Source organism: Thunnus thynnus, chromosome 6, assembly GCF_963924715.1.
Source record: "Thunnus thynnus chromosome 6, fThuThy2.1, whole genome shotgun sequence".
In the NCBI taxonomy this organism is placed as follows: Eukaryota; Metazoa; Chordata; class Actinopteri; order Scombriformes; family Scombridae; genus Thunnus; species Thunnus thynnus.
This window is the reverse complement of record NC_089522.1, coordinates 15,428,906-15,450,200: the sequence shown is the minus strand read 5'-3', so window position 1 is coordinate 15,450,200 and position 21,295 is coordinate 15,428,906. Positions and strand designations below refer to the sequence as shown.

Sequence of the window (21,295 nt, the reverse complement as noted above, 5' to 3'; positions counted from 1 at the left end):
ATTACCACTCTCATGAGTGTCTGTAAAAATATACGGCTTCAGCTTGCAGCCAGTTAGATTAGCTCAGCACAAAGACTGGAAACAAGCAGTTAATAACATGTAAATCTTGTGCATCTGCTGTTGTGGCAGAAGTCAAAATGTGTTGCAGTTTGTTGAACCACTGTGTTTTGAGTCTGAATGCCCGACTAGCTTGAAGGCAGCTTGGCTGATTTTCAGTTTGTCACCCTTGTGAATGCTGACAGCTGGCTTGCATTATTAACCGTGCAGCATCTCCTGGATTTAACAACATCACCCCTCCTCCTCCTCCTCCTCCTCCTCCTCCTCCTCTTCCTCCTCCTCCTCGTCCCGCCTGCAGGACTGCAGACTCTCTGGCTCTAATGAGGACAGAGGACAATGTAAAAGATTGCAGTGGAGAGAAACGACTCAGATGAGGGATGAAGAGTAAAGAAGATACCGTACATACTGTATCATCCTCAGCCGGCTCTGATAATGTTAATTTCAGACGCATCAGAGGAGCTGGTTTATGTTAGACAGACCAGAAGCAGCACTTTGTGTCCCGAGCCACTGATTGAGCTGCCTTTGATTTGATTTGACTTGACTGGGTCAAAAGCTCACAACTTGTTCTACAGACACAGCAAGTTGTTTGTGTCAGTGTTTCACTTTTGCAGACCTCTGGCATTTATAATGTTCTCATAAATATGTATGTCATGACTATTTCTGTCACCTCATGTTCAGTTGGAAAGTTAGTGTGAGTGATGCTTTTTCATCAGCTGTCAAACTAGAGAGAATGAGTTGAACAGTGTGAGCCGGTGAGAGGTTACCACACAATAACTATCTCAATAATCACTCTGTGGCCTTTTGGCCATTTTAAAATGGATTAACTTCATTTAACATCCTTGCATCAAACAATATTACCATATAAATTAAATTTTAAGAGAGTGTAGATCACTGCAATGGAAGTAATTTAAATAATTTCTCTTTACTTTCAGAAATTTAAGATTTTAAATGTCAATTTTAGGATGATGAATTTGTTAAGATTGTTTTTTCATAATCTTGGGAACCTCAAGCTCAAAGAAATGATTCACAGAAAGAAATGAAAATATTCACACGGAAATTTTTTAAAAACTATTGGATGGATTGCTATGAAATTTTGCACAGACATTAATGGTTCCCAGAGGATGAATTCTTCTGACTTGGGTGATCCCCTGAGTTTTCTTCTAGTGCCACCAAGAGGTTAACATTAGTAGTTTTGAGTGAAATGTCTTACCAGCTGTTGGATGGGTTCCTGTCCCCCTCAGGGCCATCATCAGATCAACATTTTTAATTTGCCATCACTCTTTGTCACCCATCATTCCTCAGCTGTATTTTGAGTTTAGTGCTAATTAACAAATGTTTGCGCACTAACATGCTAAACTATAATGGCAAACATGGTAAACAATACACCCGCTAAACACATGAGCTAAATGCTAACACACAGCTGTACCAGTACAGCCTCAGAGCCACTAGCGTGACTGGAGACTCTCAGTCTTGTTTTAGTGTAGCTAATATAAAAATAATCCCATCTAATCCAATCTTTCTGTTCATGTTCTCTGGAGGTTGTTTTTTTTATCGTGTTACTGGAGTAAAATATATCTTAGTCACAATTTCTTAGACATTAAATAGATATTAGATAGATTTTCTGCTTTTCTGTCTGGGAGTAGCAGGAGCTGGTGGACCCAAATGTCGGACACTGTAGGTAAAGCAAGGCTGAAGTATAACTTCACTCTGAAGCCCATGCAGGCAAAACAAAAGCTGGCTGATCTGAGCAAAACAGAATACAGCACAAGACTGAAGAAACAGAACAGACTGAACAGCGGACCCAACAAGACTGAACTGAAAACCAGGACTTAAATACAAACTGAACTAATGAAACAACAGGAAAAAGGTGGCAAGACACAAGGGCAGGCTGGGTGCTGATTGGCTGGGGAGGACACAGGGAGCAGGGCAAGTGTGAATGGAAGAGCAGGCTGAGAAAAACAAGAAAAAACACAAAAGGCAATAGCTGCTCTGGACTGAGGACACATCAAAAACAGAACTTAATCCATAAGCCAAAGTCCACAATATAACCATTCACAATCCTCTTAATATCTAAACTGTAATTCATTAAACAGTCTTGGAATTACATAAATATAACTTGAATAAGCACATATCACATTGAGCAAATAAACTGGTATTATATTACCAACCTAGGAACCTTAACTAGAAACATAAAGTGGTCTGCATATTAAGGCTGCATGTAACATAAATTGGACTGACAGACAACTGTTGCTCTGAGTTATAGTTAATTTTTGTACTTATTTCCAATGAGAGTCAATAAGGAAAACAGTTTCTCAAGTGGTCCTTAAATATAACCTGCAACCTCTTATCCTTCCCACTCTAGTCTTAGGCAGAAGAGCCTGAGGGCATCTGGTGGACTAGTGGAGGCACATAGAGTCAGACTGTGACATAACCATGACATTTTCTGCCCTGCTATGATGCTGCTGGACTGCTAATTTTCAAACACAAGGCCTTTCAGCTGCATTTTTGTCGTCCATTTCACACAACAAATGAGCCTCTATTTTAATCAAAAGAGCTGTCTACAGGCTGTGTAACAGCTCACATTATATGCTCATGATATACACATGTAGGCATGACCAGAAGCTTATTTGAAAAGCTGCCTGTGTAGACAAGCCTTAAGCCATCAGAGGGAGATTGTTATTATCATCACTCCCCAACCTCCCAATCTCTGTAGGTTTGGTGTTTGTTTGCAGGTCGAAGGTCAGAGACCAGATGTTATATCAACTCTGTAAATATTCTGTAATATATTTTAAATTATTCCATCAATTGGCTAACTAAAATAGATTTAATCATTGGTTGCACAACCACTGTTTGTCCAACAGTGCTTCATGTTACTAAATACAGTATGCACAAATGTCAAAATAATCTCAGGGGACTTTTTTAAAGGAATGAGCTCATTTGTTATGTAACTACCCCTTTTTTTCTGACGAGAATAATCCTCTTTATGAAAAATAAAAATTGCAGATTACGCCCACTCCCATAATATCAAAATGGGTGAACTGAAAAACTGAAAGGTGGACTAAATGAAGATTCAAGCGGACTCAACTGTGCTGTGATTTAGGGCAGATCCTCACTGAGAGGAAATGCACTTCCATGAAAAGCTCTGAGTGCTAATATTTATAGTGGATACTAATGTTACATCTAATACTACTGAGCTCAAGCTCACTTACTGATGTGAGCAAGGAAGGGAAAGATGGTCCAAAATGAAAATGCAAATATGTCTTTCTCATTAGTGGAGAAGAGATCTGTGATAGATGAGTAACCCAGGATGGGGCTGTGATGCATGGACTAACTCTCCTGAGATCCCTGGCCTTGGTTCTACTTGATGATGCAGCCATTAATCAAGTGACTGACTGGTTTCTATGAAAAATTGCACTGCAGCTGTGTGACATCTTGAGTTTGCTGTTTGTATTTTGAATTACTTCAAAGTTTTGCTATCGTCACACAAGGGGTTGTTACAGCAAGAGACTGAAATACCAACAGCCGAATATTGAATTGTCATTACTGCTTGAAAAACAATCAGTAAAACTTTACATTAATGTAAAAAAACAACAACAACAACAAGGAGAAGTTCTCTGCTGGGTCAAAGTCTAATTAGCGTAGCTATAGCCTAGCATAAAGACAGAAAACAGGGGGAAACAGCTAGCCTGGTTCTGTCCAAAGGTAACAAAATCTGCCCACTATCACCTCTAAAGCTCACTAATTAACACATTATATCTTGTTTGTTCAATCCATATAAAAACTTAAGTATAAATTGTGGTTTTTCATGGGTTATGTGCCAGACTTTTTCTTGCAGCCTGCCTTCTTGGCCATGCGGAGTGACTCCAAGACAGTGACAGCTGGTTAGCTTAGGCTGGCAGAAGCTTTACATATAACTTCCAGCCAGAAAATATTTCCCAAAATGTCAAACTATTTTTTAAAAACATGACAATTTCTGAACACCCCAAGTAAAACATGCTTTTAATGTAAATATATGGGTTTCTGACCATGTTTAAAAGATATGGCTGACAATTTTCTATATTTTTATTATTGTCAACAAATCTCATAGCTAGCTTGTTATGCTATATATCACAACCTCTTGACTCCTAAAGTTCTGTGAGAAATTTATAATGTTGTACAAAGAGGTTGTGTTATATAGCACAACAAGCTCATGACGCTATGTAAACAGAACAGCGTTCCAGCACATGCTCAGTGGCGTCTGCCGTGCACAGAACTACTCTCCTGAGACTGAAAATGTGATCACTGTTATTAGTCTTTGAAGCTATTTCTAAGCAGACTAATGTTCCCAAAACTCTTCGGGATGAAGGAACATGTCGCTCAGTGCACCAGTGTGGCTTATTGACATGTTTTTAATAGTTTTTAGACAACAACGGAGGTGTAAGGCACAGAGGAATATGATACATCAGGCTTAGATATACACACAATACTTCTAAGTAGCTCAGTTTATTGGTGGTTTGGCTCTGAATGTGAGATTTATTGACAAAAGGAAGCTTCTTTATCCTTTAAATAAAGGATTTTTTAACTTATTCATCGATTCATAGATTCATAGATTCATTTTTCAAAATGTGTTTGTAACACACCTTAAATGATTTAATGGAACCACACTGTTCAGGTGTCATTTTGTTTTATAATATACCAACAACAGTGTGGGTGATTTTTTGAAAACAAATGTAGGTGTGTTAAAGGGTTTTCTTACAGGCAGAGGAATCATTCCTCCCCATTAGTATGTACACATGGTGGACAAAATAACAGGAACACCTTATCTTATGCAATCCAACACAACACAGGAAACTACAGCCTCAGGAATCTCTCTGATACAGCTCCAACAAAAACAGAACATTATGCAACAAATTTCACAGCGGTGGTGTTTCTGCTGGAGCTGATGTATTAAATTGAATTGTACTGTACAGGTAATCATGTCACTGTGTCCCCCACCTGTTTTTGGTCCACCAGGACGATTTGTGTGGTTTGGAGCTGCGTGTCCTAACAGAAGAGGTCATATCTTGCTGCAATGCAAAACTGCTAAATCCCCGAAGACTATCTGTGACACAAACATCTGTGACATCTCACCTCATTGCACCGCCTGCTAGATGCTCAAATCTAACTGAATATTCTTATTCATGGATGCTGTCACCTCTGGAGAGTCCCCAAATGTTTGAGCATTCGAGACTCTTTATTTACTTTTATGTGTATGATGATGATATGGTGTTCTTACATCTACTGATAAGTCATTCAGTTTGGAATTTTTACGATAAGCCTAAAAAACAGAAACTCAAAGGGGAATCAAGATGTTCTCACAATAAAAATTGTAACACTGAAAAGAGTTGTATTTTTCCAGTCAGTTATTAAGAAATAGAAAGATAGACGTGACTTATAACTTAAATCTGAACATGCAGATACAACATATAGCATATTATATTAGTCATGAAGAATAATACTGTAAAATCAGCAGCAAGAACTCAGACTCAAATGTTTGCAAAAGGCCATATCATCAGCATTTTTTTATATATATACTTTTATCACAGTCTTGGCTTCTCTTTTTGAGTTTCAGTGTTGTTATGTGTCCCCAGGCAGACAGTGGCCTGAAAGCGTCTGCACTCATCAGTGACTCAGTGTGTGCAGAGCGTGACAGTGCCAACCTGAAGCCAACAGGGAGTGCTAATTGTGCCTGTTTGGACTCCAATGCACGACTCTGGGAAATCAGTACTCTGTGGCTTCCTACAGAGGGCGGGCTGTCCCATTGTTTAAGTTAGCTCTAAAAAAAAAAGGTAGATTCAGTTGTGCAAACTCAAATCTTTACTGTATCTGAATACCTGTTTTTTTTAAAATGATCTTTAATGTGTTTTTGGGTGTTTAATGGGTCTGAAATGATCAGGTGTTGTTTCATCAGTGCTGCAGACTAAATATTTGAAGCCAGGCAGGAAAGAACACAGTGTTTCTCTTACAATATGTTACATGCTCTAATAACTCTGAAGGAGTTAGTGGAGCATTTAGATCAACATTTGGTCACACTCTTTCTCTCCATCTCTGCAGATCTAAACAGACTGCCTCCCCTCACCACCTCCCCCGCCCCTCCTCTCCAACACACTGTAAGAAATCTATTTTGAGTCACTGCCCTTTTACAAACTCCTTGCAGCTACACCTGTATGAATAATAATTAATTTATTTGCGATTAGCAGTATAGCTGAAATATGTGAGGATGCACAACTTTGCTCCGAGGGCTTTATCAGCTCAGATAAGTGTGCGTGCCCTCCCCCGTCTGGCGAGATGTACGATTGGGTGTTAGTAATCAGTCTGATGTGACCTCCCAGGTGGATGTTGTTCTCTTGGGTACCGTGGGAGGATAAAACTGGAGCAAAGCTGATTTAACTCTGGTCAGATACTGGCTACCCACATGTTTTATACATGTTGACTACAAAGCATCACAGATAATGATGCAAACATCTAAATATATATATAAAAACAATAATATAAATATTAACAATATGTGACATTAATCGTTTTTGCCATCAATTTGCTTTTGATAATAATATACATACTCACTTGCTGGTATGAACAATCATGAGTGTGTCAGTGAAGTCCTGACAAAATGTCTGAGTGAAACAATTCAGCTCTGTTTGAAATAATGCAAAAGGAGTTTTCAGATGAAGTTATCCTTGATCTCTTCTTGCTTGAACATTGACTTTTATATGCCTGCATGAGTGTGTGCACAAAGCTTGACTGCATCCTACGTCAAACTAAGGTGCACCGACAGACAAACAGATCCAAATGTTGTTTTCTCCTCACCTCCATCTTTCTTTTCTGCCTTTTGCCTAAGACATGTTCATCTTAAAAATTGAAGGATTTTCCCTTTACTATTGATCAACTCATTTCTAGTGTTCCAGCTCTGTTTCCTGCAGTGAATGCACTTGGATGAGAACAAACATTTCAGTGTGAAACAGACATTGAATGAACATCATGATGACATAGCTGTGCAACTGTATAAATAACTAAAGGTCATTAAATGTCTGCCCTGTGATCATGAATCAGTGGGCTTTATGTGCAGAATAAGGATATTTTCTGAGATTTCAGGCTTGTTAAATGTGAGAGCTCCCCCTACTGGTGAAATCTGAGACCACAACAGAGAGCAATATTAGATCAGCAGTTGTAATTGAGCATAAATCAGCCCAGTTCAGTTCAGTTAAATGGAGAAAAGGAAACTGAGAGAAATCACCATTCCACTGTGGTTGCAAAACACACTGAACAGTTCTCGTAATGGCTGATAATGTGTGTCGTGTGTATGAGAGTGTGTGTATTTGTGTGTGCTGATGTACTTTTGTTATCTCCTGTGGGTGTATAGGAGGGATGGTGATGTGGTGGGGGGTTGAAGGTGGGGGGTGTGGTTGGAGTGGAGGTTGGTATCTGCTATTTCCAACAATTATTCAACACCTCAGACACGAGTGCAGTCACAGGACACACACACACACACACACACACACACACACACACACACACACACACACACACACACACACACACACACACAGAGCAGATTGAACCTGAGGAGCAGAGCATTAACAAACACAAACAAAGACTCTTCTATATTCATTTCCTTCTTCAAAATGGCTCAATAGTATCGCAAACATCACATCTTGTATTATCATACATAAAATTCTGAGGGGGTTATTCATCATTTTGTGCCTTACTCCCCCTAACATGGTTTACTCCTAAAACATATTTCAGGGAAAATATCTGATACCGTCTTTTTCCTACAGATCATATGAGAGACTGCAGCCTCTCAGCAGCAGCCTGATCATCAAACTATCCTCGCTACAAAATGCACCCAAAACAACTGTGTGAGAGACAAAGCAGGCTCATGTCAGGTAGCCTTTGTTGATATGAACAGTGACACAGTAATTGGATCAATAAATGATCATGTGCTTAATTTACCAATTGATTTATCAGTAAAAAGAAGCAATGACTCATGAACTAATCAGGGTTTTTTTTCTCAGGCATGAGGAGCTGCTCTTCTACTGATGAATGAATCCCTCAGGAAATACACTGTAAGGCTGCATGAAAGAGAGATGTCACATACTGATGTGTCCATTCATGCAAATCCTCAGGGAGGAATAAACAATTTTCAAAGCACCGGTTGACACAAGAAAACCAAAAATAAATCCCATGTAATGTAATTTAGATTGAAAAAAGAAGATATTCACAGTAAAATATAGTAACATGAAAAAAATGAATTGACAAATACAACAGCTGCCTCCATGCATCAAAAGGTTACTTCTTATGTCCACAGCACATTGTTATTAAATCATCTCATTTGGCACTAACAGTATGATTCACGGAGAAGAAAGAGAAACACTGGACCAACCTGTTTACAACCTGTTTTAATCCCAAAATGAGATACTCGAGCGAATAAGATATTATGTTACATTTTAAGGAAAAAACACAAAATTACTCTCAGTCCTTTTCTGTTCCTTGACAAAAATGGATCACATGACACTCTACTGTAAAACTACCTCATATCTCTACTCTTATTCAAATGGTAGGGCAGGGATCGATCCAATAATTACTAAACCTGAGACATTTTAGTCTGCTACTGCTTTTGATGCCAATTAGGTTGTGTATTGTAAGAAGGGTAGGTGTAATGAACCGTAGCTTCAGCCTCCAACTTTTCAGTCTGTAGAAAATCTTCTATGTTGTGTTATTGTGTTGTATTGTTGAAGGTAACGGCATATTTTATTGTATCTTTTTCCAAATTGTTTGTGTAACTACTCAAAAAATTTAATATCATTAGATTTCCCATATATATACACAGATTTTAACAGATTGAATTCAGGTATCACAGTAGACACGTTTTAATGGAATGATTGCAAACATTTAAAAGCATTATTGTGTTTTTATGACTCGTCTTCAGCTGCAACTAACTAATGTTTTCATTTTCGATTAACACATTGATTTTTTTTTTTTGATTAATAGTTTAGTCTCTCAAAACTCAAAATAAAAAAGTGTTAACATCTTTAAAATCAAGGTAATCTTTCTCAACAAAGCCCAAAGATATTCCATGTAAAATAATATAAAACACAAACAAGCAGCAAATCACATTTGAGAAGCTGGAACCACAAAATATTTTCACTTGATTAAACAACTGTAATGATTATCAATTATCAAAACTGACGAGGGTTAATTTTCTGTGAAAATAGATAAATCAACATAGTCTTTCATCTCAGAACCACCCACACTGATCCCAGAAGAAAAGAATTCGTCCACCATCAAACAGTTTCTCCAAATAAACCTTCTGAACATGTGTTGGAGCAAAGACTTGCAAAGTATGTGAAACAAAACCACTTCACTGATACGACAATCCAAAAGGCTGTCATAGCAGGCTTCTCATGATGCCTTAAACATACCAGCGTCATATGGCATCAAATCCAGACTGCTAAGAAAGAAGGAAAGGATCCGCATGTCTTGTTCCTTGACCTGGCCAACACCGGTGGATCAGTTCCTCATTCCCTACTGTGTACTGCTTTTGAGTTCTTTCAGGTGCCTGCAACAATAACAAATCTGCTAAAACCCTTGTGTCTCACAATATCAGACTTCACCACAGCTTGGCAACAACTGGAAATAGGCATCATGGCAGAGTGCACCATCTCCCCATTGGCCTTCTGATAATGGCAATGGAGCTCATTAACAGAGCCTCAAAATGGGTTGCTGGGAGGACGATGGCTACAGTTTGGTCAGTGGTTACCACTAATACAAGCTTATATGAATGATAAAACAACACTGATGACAACCATGCCCTGCACCAAAAGACTTCTGAGAAAGCTTAATCGAAACATGACATGGGCGAGGATGAAGATAAAGTCCAGCAAGTGCAGAAGCATCTCCAATGTCAAAGTTCAAGTCACGAATCAAAGATTTCATATTGACAGAACAACTGTCCCAACTGTTTTAGAAATGGCAGTGAAGAGCTTGGGCTAATAGTATGATGCAAAATTCAAAGACACCAAGCAGTTTGAACAACTCAAAAAGGATCCTATCATGTACATAGCTCGCATCAACAGGACCTTGCTGCCAGGAAAACTCAAGCTGTAATGCTTCCAATTTAGCATACTCCCAAGACTCATGTGGTCTCTAACTATGTATGAATCCCGATCAAAAAAGTGTAAAAGCTGGAAAGAGTGATCAGCACACATATGCAAGCAGTGGCTTGGACTTAAGCAAGTCCAAGCCACTGCTTAAGCCCTGTTGGACTGTACAGGAACGGCAAATTGGAATTACCAATTGAAAGTCTTCAAATTGGAAGAATTCAAATGCACCAAGGAAAGGTTGGCCATGACAAACCCATCTGAAACCTGCAGTGTGCTAAGTCTGCTCTTCACTTCAGGGATGTGGTTGGCTAAGTCCAACATGGGAGAGCCAGTCCCGGGTCTTACCAACAGCTCCTCAATGGCACAAACATCAACAAACATCAGTGCAGAAGAGACGGCTCGTGGTGAGAAGACAGGAGGAGGCAGAGCGACATGCCAAGGCTGTCTCAATGGCCAAGCAGGGCCAATGGACTAACTGGGAGAGCCTGGAAAAGAGGAAACTCAGCTGGCATGACATCTGGGAGATGGAGGGATCTCAGCTAAGTTTTGTCATCGGAGCCACTTATGACCTCCTACCCACACCCCAGAACCTGAAGCAGTGGTGGGGAGAAGACCCCACTTGCTCCCTTTGGCAAGCACCTGCATCACTAAGGCACATTTTAACAGGATGCACTGTGAGCCTCACCCATGGGCATTATACTTGGCAGCATAGAGACAGAGCACAATGTGTCATACTCTGAAGACCACACCCACCGGATGGGAAAACAATAATATAATATGCAACCAAGGGCTGAAACACTAACAAAATGCCTGTAGCTAGCTAGAAACATTAGATTTCAGCATGTCAAAGAATTATTTTAGCACCATATGTCTACCAGAGAGGAAAAGGTAGTTTATAGCATATGCTGAAACCTGTTAGATTGTATATGCTAAGATGCAATACATGAATGCAAGGGCTGACATGACTCTACAGTAGAGATAGCACAACTGTATAGCAAACTCCACCACATAACAGGCTGGTATGACACTTTTCACAGCTGATATGGTGACTACAGTTTACACACACAAAGACATGCAATAATTTCCCATTTAGGCTCTTTTTACAGTTAGCATTTCAGCTGAATGCTGAATTGTTTTCCCCTCCGGGATGGGCAGGACTTAATTGCGCTCTGTCTCTATAACCAAGTTCTCAGTCAGCTGGCATCAATCTTGGAACAGGGGCGAACCACCACAAATGCTTTCCCACAAACATCGGCAGGAAATGTCCACATCACACCATTTGTACCAGCAGACCAACTGCCAGAGCACCATATAACATCAAAGGATGCAAGCATTCTGCAGGCTGCTCAGGTTTGGAAAATGGATGTGGACTTGGGAAAAAAAGCTTGTGTTTCCCCCCAGACATTGTGGCTACAACACTCTGGCCAGACATGGTCCTGGTCCACAACAGCCAAGCTGGCATATGTTGTGGAACTGACAGTACCGTGGGAAGATGGTGTTGAAGAAGCTTATGAGAGGAAAATACTCTGAACTGGTGATTGAAGCTGCCCAGAATGGCTGGAAGACCAAAATTTTCCTTGTAGAAGTGGGACACAGGGGATTTGTTGTTACATCTACAATCTATTGAGAAAAATGAGGGTGAGGGGTTGCTCCCTCCAACAAGCAATCAAGTCCTTGTCAAATGCAGCAGGAAAAAGCAGCAATTGGCTTTGGATTAAAGGAAAGACAACAACTGGGCTGCAAGTTGAAGATAGGAGGATATGGAAATGAGGGGCGTGTGCCTAGGGCTCCAGGTATCACTGTTGAGCCCTCTGGAGATGTCGTGGGCTTATCAATGAAACGTCAAAGAAGGAGGGTGCCCACCTGAGGACCCCAATGATGTACCTAATCTCCCTTTCACCACTCCAATCCCACTCCCAACATCAAGAGTGCTGCTTTACCACATAGACTGAAACATCAAGTCCTATTAGCTCTACTGCTCTGTTCATGTTGGTTGTCTGACTTCACCTTTATAATTTCTTATTCTGGTTGTGTTGCTGTCTTGTTGTAAATGTTATTTGCTCTCAAGTATTTTAAAAAAGACATCTTGATATCAAATTACCAGATTAAATAATACTAAAAAACAGAATACTCTATATTTTAAAAATATCCTCAAATGGAGTTCAGACTTTGTTAAAACCTACATGTGAATTGCATAATCCATTAGATCCTTCATCTCACACACTCAAGTAGTAAACAAACTCATTCCTCTGGGCAGGAAATAGTTGACTTTGTGTAATATGTATGTTGTGTGGGCCGGGCTTTTGTAAATGTTAATCTCAGCTCATTAACATTAACCACTGGGATTCTTTTCCTCTCTGCAAATCAGTAATCCAGCCTCGTGAGAGGGCTTTTGCCGGATTGTGCATCGACGGAGATCTTGGTGAGCTGAGCATAAGGAGACAGAGAATTAGAGAAATGCTGATCCCAGGGGCAAAGGTGATTTCCTAATTATTGAGTACTTCAGCGCCTGTTAGGAGGACCTGAAGTGACCTGCGGTGAGATTAGTGGAGGAGAGAGTTTGGAAGGGTGAAAAGGATCCTTCCATGAGGAGCCCAGAGGCAGTGAGGCACTAAGACCCAGTGGAGAGCAGTGAGTCTGGGTGCTGCCTGCCCACCCGCCGCCTGCCTGTCTGCTCTGCACGGCTCTGCAGTTGCCCTGGGTGCGTGCTAGAGCCACTACATGTGTGTATGAAAGTGTGTGAGAGGTAGAAGAGAGTGTGTGTTTGCCTTCCACCCTTTGTGCATCACAGGCTGCGAGACAGGAGCCTTCTCCTCTGTTTTCTTTTTGTTTTTTTTTTGCTCCATCTCTCTCTTCTGCTCCTGTTCTGCCTCTCCCACCTGGATCGAAGACCTGGCTGTAGGAGAGCTGAGAGGAGGGAGGTGTGTGTTGTGTGTTTGAAGGGATGGGGAGGGAGGGAGGTGGTGGGAGGGGGCGGTCAGCTTGTGAACAGGGAGGGTTGGGTGGGAGGTGATGACGAGATGAAAGGGGCCAGGTGAGGAGGAGACACAGGAGTGTCCCTCTCCTCTCTCCCCCCACCCCCCCTCCTCTCCCTCTCTGTGTGACGTGGTGTGTGTGTGTGTGGTGTGTCAGTGTGTGTTTGCTGTGTGTGTGGGAGAGAGAGCGAAACAGGTCGGCTTTCCTTCGGCAGACTGTGAACCTGCACAGGAGGAAGCAGCCCTCTCCAGACTGAGGTATGTCACCGACTTATCATCACACACATCTCCACACATACCTGCTCTGTTAACAGAGTGTGTGGGGAGCTGCGTGTGTGTGTTTTTTTGGGGGGGGTGGGGGGAGGTGGGGTGAAAGTTAAGATGCTGGAAAGGTAGGACAGGGGTGAAATCTGACTCAAGAGGATGAGATTAGGACCAGTGTTTTCTTTTATCATATCACACATCCGATTATATTTGTGTATTTATGTAAAAGAACAAAATAGATGCCTCGTTTCACTTGTGTTAATCCAAAATCTTGCTTGTCACTTGTTTGTTGTTCAACACGAGCTCTCCGGCTGCTGAGCAGTGAAAGTGCTTTGTAATGAAAGGCACAGTTGAACAACAGGCTAGTTTTCTCCTCGCAGTAAACACCATGTCATGTGCATATGATAGGGTCATATGGTTTCCAGTCGGCAGCTGGGGAGATTCTGCCGCAACCATTTATTCTAGCTCTGTGTGAATTTTTCACACAGAGCCAGAGACAGGGTTCAAACACATATTGTAAAACTCTTACTGATTTGATTACTTTAAATGGGAGGCCATGCTGCATGTGAGCCACTAGGTCCCTATTTCCTGCTCATATTATTTGAGTCGTTCTATTTGTGGTTTAGATTTAATAAAAATGACACTTTCAAAAAATTGCAAATTTCCCCACTGTGGGACTAATAAATGATTATCTTGTTTTATTATCTTAAAACAGCTTCCTGGCCACAATTAACCAATTTGGATGCTTTTTTATTAGATTTTCTAAATGTGAAATAAAAGGCCCATTGAGAGACTAGACTGCTTCACTTCTGAGGGGTTATGGTAGTAATGTGTTTCTTTTGCAGCAAGAATTTCAATTTTGGTGGTCTTTAGAGCACCACAGAGCACCACCAAGTACAAAAAATCAATGCTGATTAGACTAAGATTCTCCAGAGGGTTGCTCCACGGTAGTTTCTACAGTACATCATAGTTGAGACGTTGTTTATAGATTATTTAATTGGGCTGAAGGTGACTGTAACCCTTTGACCTATTCAGTAAAGGCCACCTACCTAAACCTGCGCCTGTCAGGTGATTGTTGCGCTCGATGTGCGTACGTGGGCAGGAAAAGAACAGACGCCTTGCAGGGATGAAGCTTGTCACACTTTTGAAATGGAAAACTTGCACATGTAGGCGTGAAGCATATGGAAATGTACCAAAGACTTGGTGCTCGTTCCACGGCTTTTACAACGTGCGGGGTTGTGTCCAGGTGAGGTTGTGACAGTAAACACAGCGCAGGGCCTCTTCATTACTCCGCTGGTCACACAAACACTTGTGCTCTGCCACCATTTATTTTTCTGATAATTTAATGTAGATTCATGGTTTTCATTCAGAGTGAGAAGTTTTTTTTTTACAACAACAAAATATTAATCATTGTAATGCAGAGTCCAAATCATTCAGTCTTATTTCTTCAGTATGTTCAAATTGTATTTTCCTATAACTGATAAAATAATGATAGGAAGCTTAACTTTTTCATGTAATGAGGAGTAATAATATGCGAAATGTTTATCAATCTTTTCTTCCCATCACTCCAGACAGCAGGGAGCTCTGTAATGCTGAGTTTTGCAGTTTATCTCATCATCCAGTTTGCTTCTTGACTCTGTTAACGGGGACATATGGTCCACGCTGTGCTTTAAGCTTCTCCCTGGGGCACTGGCTGCCCTGAAAACACACATCTGAGGATGCAGATGTCAAATATGTAGCAAAAATATGACTCTGGTTACAAGTGAATGCAGACTACATCAAATCTGACGGTTTTATAGCTAGCCAAAGGATCATGGCAACAGAAATAATGCCATGTTTTACATACTGTAGTTCTGCATCTGAAAGATTTTTTATCATTTTGATTTTATAAGTGAGAAATATCTCATTGCTTACAGATCCTCAGTTTTGAATTCATTTGGTTTGTCTTTTGATGAGTTACCTTTAGTAAAGTTTAATCATTTTAGTGACCTACATATATTATACAACTTACAATCTACAAAAAACTACTATGTTAGTGTTAGTCAAACGCAAGAGCATGTTGTGAAAACTAAAACAAAGGCTTTCCCTCAGTGTACAAGTCACTAAAAAGTCTATTTTAAAACGTGAGCCTACTTTAAACAGAAATATTTCTTTCGATTTCTTTCAGATTTTTCCAGTTGAAGGTCACATCGGAGAGTCTACAAGATAAAAGTTACTCTATCTTCAAGGAACTGAAACCTCCTGAGATCGTCTGCAGAGCTCTAGGCTAAAGTCTACGGGGTCAGGGCCTGTTCAGCTCTAGTTGCCATGGCAGACACCACCGCCTGAGCTTCTCGGTGACACCCTACGACAGGGGAGGATGGGTGATGGGCCCGTGAAATTCAGCGGACTCTCTCCTCCTTATCCCATCCTCTCATGGAGCGCCCTGTCACACCGAGCCCCTCCTGGAACACTTCTCTCTCCAGCGTCTCCTCATTCCCACTCTCACTGCACTCGAATGCCTCCAACGTGACCTCGCCGATCACAAGCATCCGAGGCGGGATCAATCTGAACCAGTCCTTAGCGCTGTGTGCTATGCTCATCATGGACATGCTGGCAGTGGTGGGGAACTTGGCCGTGATGATTGTCATCACCAAAACGCCGCAGCTGCGTAAGTTTGCCTTCGTGTTCCACCTCTGTCTGGTGGACCTGCTAGCAGCGCTGGTGTTGATGCCTCTGGGGATGCTGTCAGACCGATTCCTGGTGGATGAGGCGCTGTGTCGGAGCTACCTCTGCTTGAGTGTGTGTCTAGTGAGTGCTGCCATCCTCACCATATGTGCCATCAACGTGGAACGCTACTACTACATCATCCATCCCATGCGCCATGAGGTGAAGATGACAGTGGGCGTGGTGGTGATGGTACTGGTGGGAGTCTGGATTAAAGCTGTTGTCATGTCAGTGCTGCCTCTACTGGGATGGCTGCTCCAGGGGAACCAGACTCTGGGGACTCCGTCAGTCCTCACTCCCGGTCAGAGACACTGCTCCCTTCACTGGACGGGAGGCTGGACCACACGTCTGCTTTTCATGGTCTTCTTTACATTCATATATTTTCTGTGCCCCATGTTGATCATTCTGGTGGTCTATTGCAATATGTTCAAGGTGGCCCGAGTAGCAGCCATGCAGCACGGCCCCCTTCCCACTTGGATGGACACGCCGCGACAACGGTCTGAGTCCATCAGCAGCCACTCCACCATGGCAGCCAGCCTTGGAGGAACTGGTGCCCGCACCACCCCTCAGAGGACCTTCAGCGGCGGGAAGGCCGCGGTAGTCCTGGTGGCAGTCGGAGGCCAATTCCTCTGCTGCTGGCTGCCATATTTCTCTTTCCATCTCTACTCAGCTGTGGTGTCTACCTCTCCTGCCTCGCTGGCCCAGCTGGAGGACGTGGTCACATGGATTGGCTATTTCTGCTTCACCTCCAACCCCTTCTTCTACGGCTGCCTGAACCGGCAGATTCGTGAGGAGTTGGGTCGCCACCTGACCTGCCTCTTCAAGCGGGCTGGGCCCGGCGAAGGGGAGCAGCTGCCCAGCCGTGAGGCCTCAATTGAGGAGAACTTTTTGCAGTTCCTTCAGGGCACTGGGTGCAATCTGGATCCCTGCAACTCTCACAGCAGAGCGAGCCCAGAGGAGCCAGAAACTGAAGGCCTTCAGGAATCAGCTGTTCAGCAGAACACGCCAGCTGACTTCCACATCCCGGGGCAGATCCTTGAGGAAACCTCAGAGTTCATACAGCGGCAACAGCTGAACAATGAGCTACATGTATCAGAGAACTGCTGCAAAACTGTACCAGAGCTGTAGCCGCCTCTCATGTACTGTCTCTTTTTGCCATCTAATAATCCAAGTAATATATTAGTTTTATTCATATTTTCTAAAATTAGTTGAATTAATATGTTCCTTGTTCATGCTACAACAGTGCTTTTAAGCTAAAAATCCAGTGAACTGCAAAACATGGTATTTGAAGAATTTAAGTTATGTAGCTTTTCAGAAAAAGAGCAGATTATATCGTGTGCATCATCTCATTCATATCCCCAGCAGTCATGATGCTGCAGCGTTACATGTTTTGAGAGCCATACAGTGTCAGGTTGTTTTCTGTGTGATGTCAGCTTGTTGTGAAGTGACAAATATCACATAAACATAAAGATGTGCTGAACCTTTATGTGGAATACAGTTTTCACAGATTATGAAAAACTATGAGCCATCATAAATAATCGAAACTGAAGAAAGAAAAGACATATTCTCCATCGGATATAAGGAGATAATTTTCAGAACATACTTTATTTCATCTGCATTTTCCTTCCCTGGATTCAGGTTTTGGGAAAAATGTTCCCTCATTTTTTGTTATTTAAGACTTGAAGAAGCCCCTCGACAATCAGTTGTTCAAACTGACTCTATGGCCAGACAGATGTTTCATTAGTTCATCACCACCGAAGTGTTATTAGCATGTAGAACTGCCTGCTGGAAGAAAAACTTGAGGAGGCGGTAAAAGTAAAGCCTGTCAGTTACTGTAGCCGTATCAAAGTGTATTTATTCCACTCACACCTCCTCATGCAACCAAGAAATTAATGCAAAAATGTTGTTTTCTTCAGTAGGAAGGAATTCATTTTCACAGCCATTAAAAAAAATCTCTCCGTTTGAAATATTCATTGTGTTGAATAGGATCGTTTCACAGCTGGTGCCGCTGGTGGTATTTATAATAAACAGGCTGACACACCAGTGTATTTTTAACCATTTTCCAGGAACATTATTATCATGTTTATCTGTTCTTAGTCTTGTGATTATCACCTCCTCACCAAAATCATCTCACACTGGTAGACTCGTGATTTCACCCCCTTCTGCTCAAAGACAAACATTGTGACTGGTTTAATTGTATGACAGTGATGGTGTTAAGGATTAAGCTTTGTAAAAACATCGGCTACAGCACATTAAAACTGTCAGTTTTGTTGGAATAAGGCTCTATATGGATAGATTTAGACTTTGCAAGCAGTCCCCATTATCCTGTGATGTCTGTGCTGCTTACAGGTAAACACGGGAGCGGTGCGAGTGCTCTTGTGTTTGTGCTATAAACAACCAGGCTTGTTGTGGCTACACAGCGCACAGGTGTGACAATGCTTACACATGGCAAGCTTTGCCTTTGGCCTCATTTAGCAGACAAATGGAAGACACTGGTGATACTTTCTCTGATCTCAGGTGGAATACAAACAGTTTGCACAAGTCACACAAACAGTGACAAATGTTCCAAAGAAAATTACAAGGCACAAATCTCTTACTAAACATTTTTTTTGTCTCTTTTTATACTCGCTCTCTCTTGCTGCCTTCATCTATTTTGGACTGCCTCATACCGGACTGTTGGCATGATCACAAGACACTCAACACAAGGCGCACGGGGGAAGATTCATATTTTGCTGGGAGTCAGAACAAAAAAAGGTCCCTTTGTCAAGGGGAGACATAATGTTCTTCATTTTCTTGTAAAGTGACGTTGTTGCTGGCTGTTTTTTCAGATGGAGTCGTCATGTCGTCTTGTTTTAAAATTTGTGTCTTTTGCATCAAAAGATGGTGCAGTAAGGCAGGGCCCCAAATAAAACCAAGAACAACAGTGAGCACAAGACAAAATCACTGCCATGATCCTCAATGTTGTACAATTTGTACATATTTATAATTTGTTACTAGCAGTAGTGTGACAGTATCATATGATTCATTATTTTACAATTTTATGTGACAAAATAACATAAAACTGCCTTGATTTATTACACTAGCGTACAGGAACAAGATAATCTGAGATCTTCCTCGTGGAGCCCAATTGATCATTTCCTCTTTGTGGTACAACGTTGTAATAAATTCAGTGATATTTCACACAGTTTGGGGTCATTACAAAGCCCCTTATTTTCAGAGTGCATCAATCTACCATTCAATCAGCTGGATTTCTGTTACCGTAGCAGCAAAATTGCCCCGACCAATCTGATTAAATGCTTCAGGCTCTATTTCTGCCACCATCTGTTGATTACGAGGAAGACGAAATAAGCTGTTCTGAAGGTGAATGTCAGATTATATTCCCCGGACATTTGTTCACTACAGTTTTTTGTTCATTGTAAATCATCAATACAAGTCAATATTCTCATTTTCCTCTCTGTATTTCTTTTGTTCTTGAGCTGAAAAGACTGTTTGGATTGTTTTTTTTCCCCTTGTTAAGATTTCCCTGTGTATTGGTTACCCATCAGTTGAAATGATTAAAGACAGCAAGAAGATTAACTCGAGTGTGGTGGTTGCTGTCGTAGTTACACACATTTCTGATCAATAACCACATCTATGACATGATCAATCCCCTAAATCATCTCTCTCTCTCTCTTTCTCTCTCCTGCCCTCTAGCTGCCTCCTTCTTTCTGCTTCTCTGTGTGTCCTTGCACATGTGTGTGTTTGTGTGTGTGTGATCGGGGGGTGGGGGGTGGGTGGGGTTGCAGCATCACAGAGGTGAAATGAAGCACTAAGAACAGGATCAAAGAGGAGTGACATTTGGAGGGAAGGCAGGCTGCAGAGGCTCGTCATCGGGGTGGGATGTTGTGTATGACACTGTTACGCTCCATAAGCAAACACCCACCTCACAATGACCCGACGTTATTAAGACCCCGACTCACATGCTGAAGGCACAAAAACATTGAGGACTGTTCTCAGTAAGTGCACTAAAGAGATGAATCCAGGCCATTACTTCAAATCTAATTCTTAAATCTATTTCTTTCTCTGAGACAATTGAGCAAAGAGAAGGATTTCAAGACTATTTCTATTTGAATTGAGCAAATTAATACCAGGAAAATGACCCTTTGTTTGCATATTTAGTATTTCCACAATGTAATGCACATCTGAAGGGTGTTTTGGAACTAAAATTTCAGTTTTGACATGTATTTGTAGTTGCAGTTGTTTTGTTTTTTGTTTTATTTACCAAAAACATCTAGGCACAGATTCCATCATCGCCTGAGGCTCATCCTCTATTCCCTGATTATCCTAATTTTCTTACCCTCTCCTGTGCTGCTCCCCAACGGACAGAGTGACTCATAGCTTTCATGTTGAGCTGTGGAGGGCGCCTCCCGCAGCGCAGAGAAACAGTTCAAACAGCCCGACCTTTGTGACAGACTACAACAAACCCAGTGAAAGTGCTCAAGGACAGATCATGTCACTTTAGAGGGCCACTGGTTGCATTAATTCAGTCCCTAATAAACACCTAAAACAGACAGCTGTGTATCATTTGAGAGGCTTGTGGTTGCCAGAACAGCAACAGTGGTACCAAGAAACTAGGAAAACATGTTTATCTGTGAGTATGGAGGCTGTCTGAGGTGGAAACTCTCACTCGCTGGATCAGAGATGAACTAAATCACATGAATTTCTCACTTACTTCCAAATCCTGACTTCTCTGAGCTGTTGCCTTGGTAACCTGCACTGATAACAATGCTGAGGAGTTTGGTTGGCAGGAGGAGCAGGAGCTGTTCAGGCAAAAGGATAAAGTTATACATCACTGTTATAAGTACAGAGATGCCAAAGTGAGGACTAGAGACCTTCAAGGGCTTCTGATATAGACTATTAATTAATGAGCCATTAATATCAATGCAAGTTGTAAATAACTTTCTAGGTCATGGAGTCGGTGCTCTGAATCTACAACTCAGGTATTAAATTACTCATTACTAATTTAAATATGACTTATGTATAATATGATTTATATTTATATTATCTTTGGTTGCATCATCAATCAGAAAGCTGTATCAATTGTACAAATAAGACACTAAACTACTTCAACATGATTGGCAGGTGTAGAAGGTCACCGAACCTGTTGAAGCTGCATCGAAACAATTCACTTTGTGA

General features: G+C 41.4%; 2 protein-coding genes across 2 annotated transcripts in view; both read left to right on the top strand.

Annotated features, from left to right (window-relative positions):
• ngrn (neugrin, neurite outgrowth associated) overlaps positions 1-21,295 on the top strand; it is a 112,238-nt gene that overhangs the window by 61,422 nt on the left and 29,521 nt on the right. The window lies entirely within an intron of this gene.
• On the top strand, positions 15,200-17,548 carry gpr61 (G protein-coupled receptor 61). Its single transcript, XM_067592020.1, has one exon. The coding sequence runs from the start codon at positions 15,830-15,832 to the stop codon at positions 17,246-17,248; it is 1,419 nt and encodes a 472-aa protein (XP_067448121.1). The 5' UTR covers positions 15,200-15,829; the 3' UTR covers positions 17,249-17,548.

Coding starts and splice junctions, on each gene's coding strand:
- gpr61 (XM_067592020.1), top strand. CDS start 15,830: ATGGAGCGCCCTGTCACACCGAGCCCCTCCTGGAACACTTCTCTCTCC.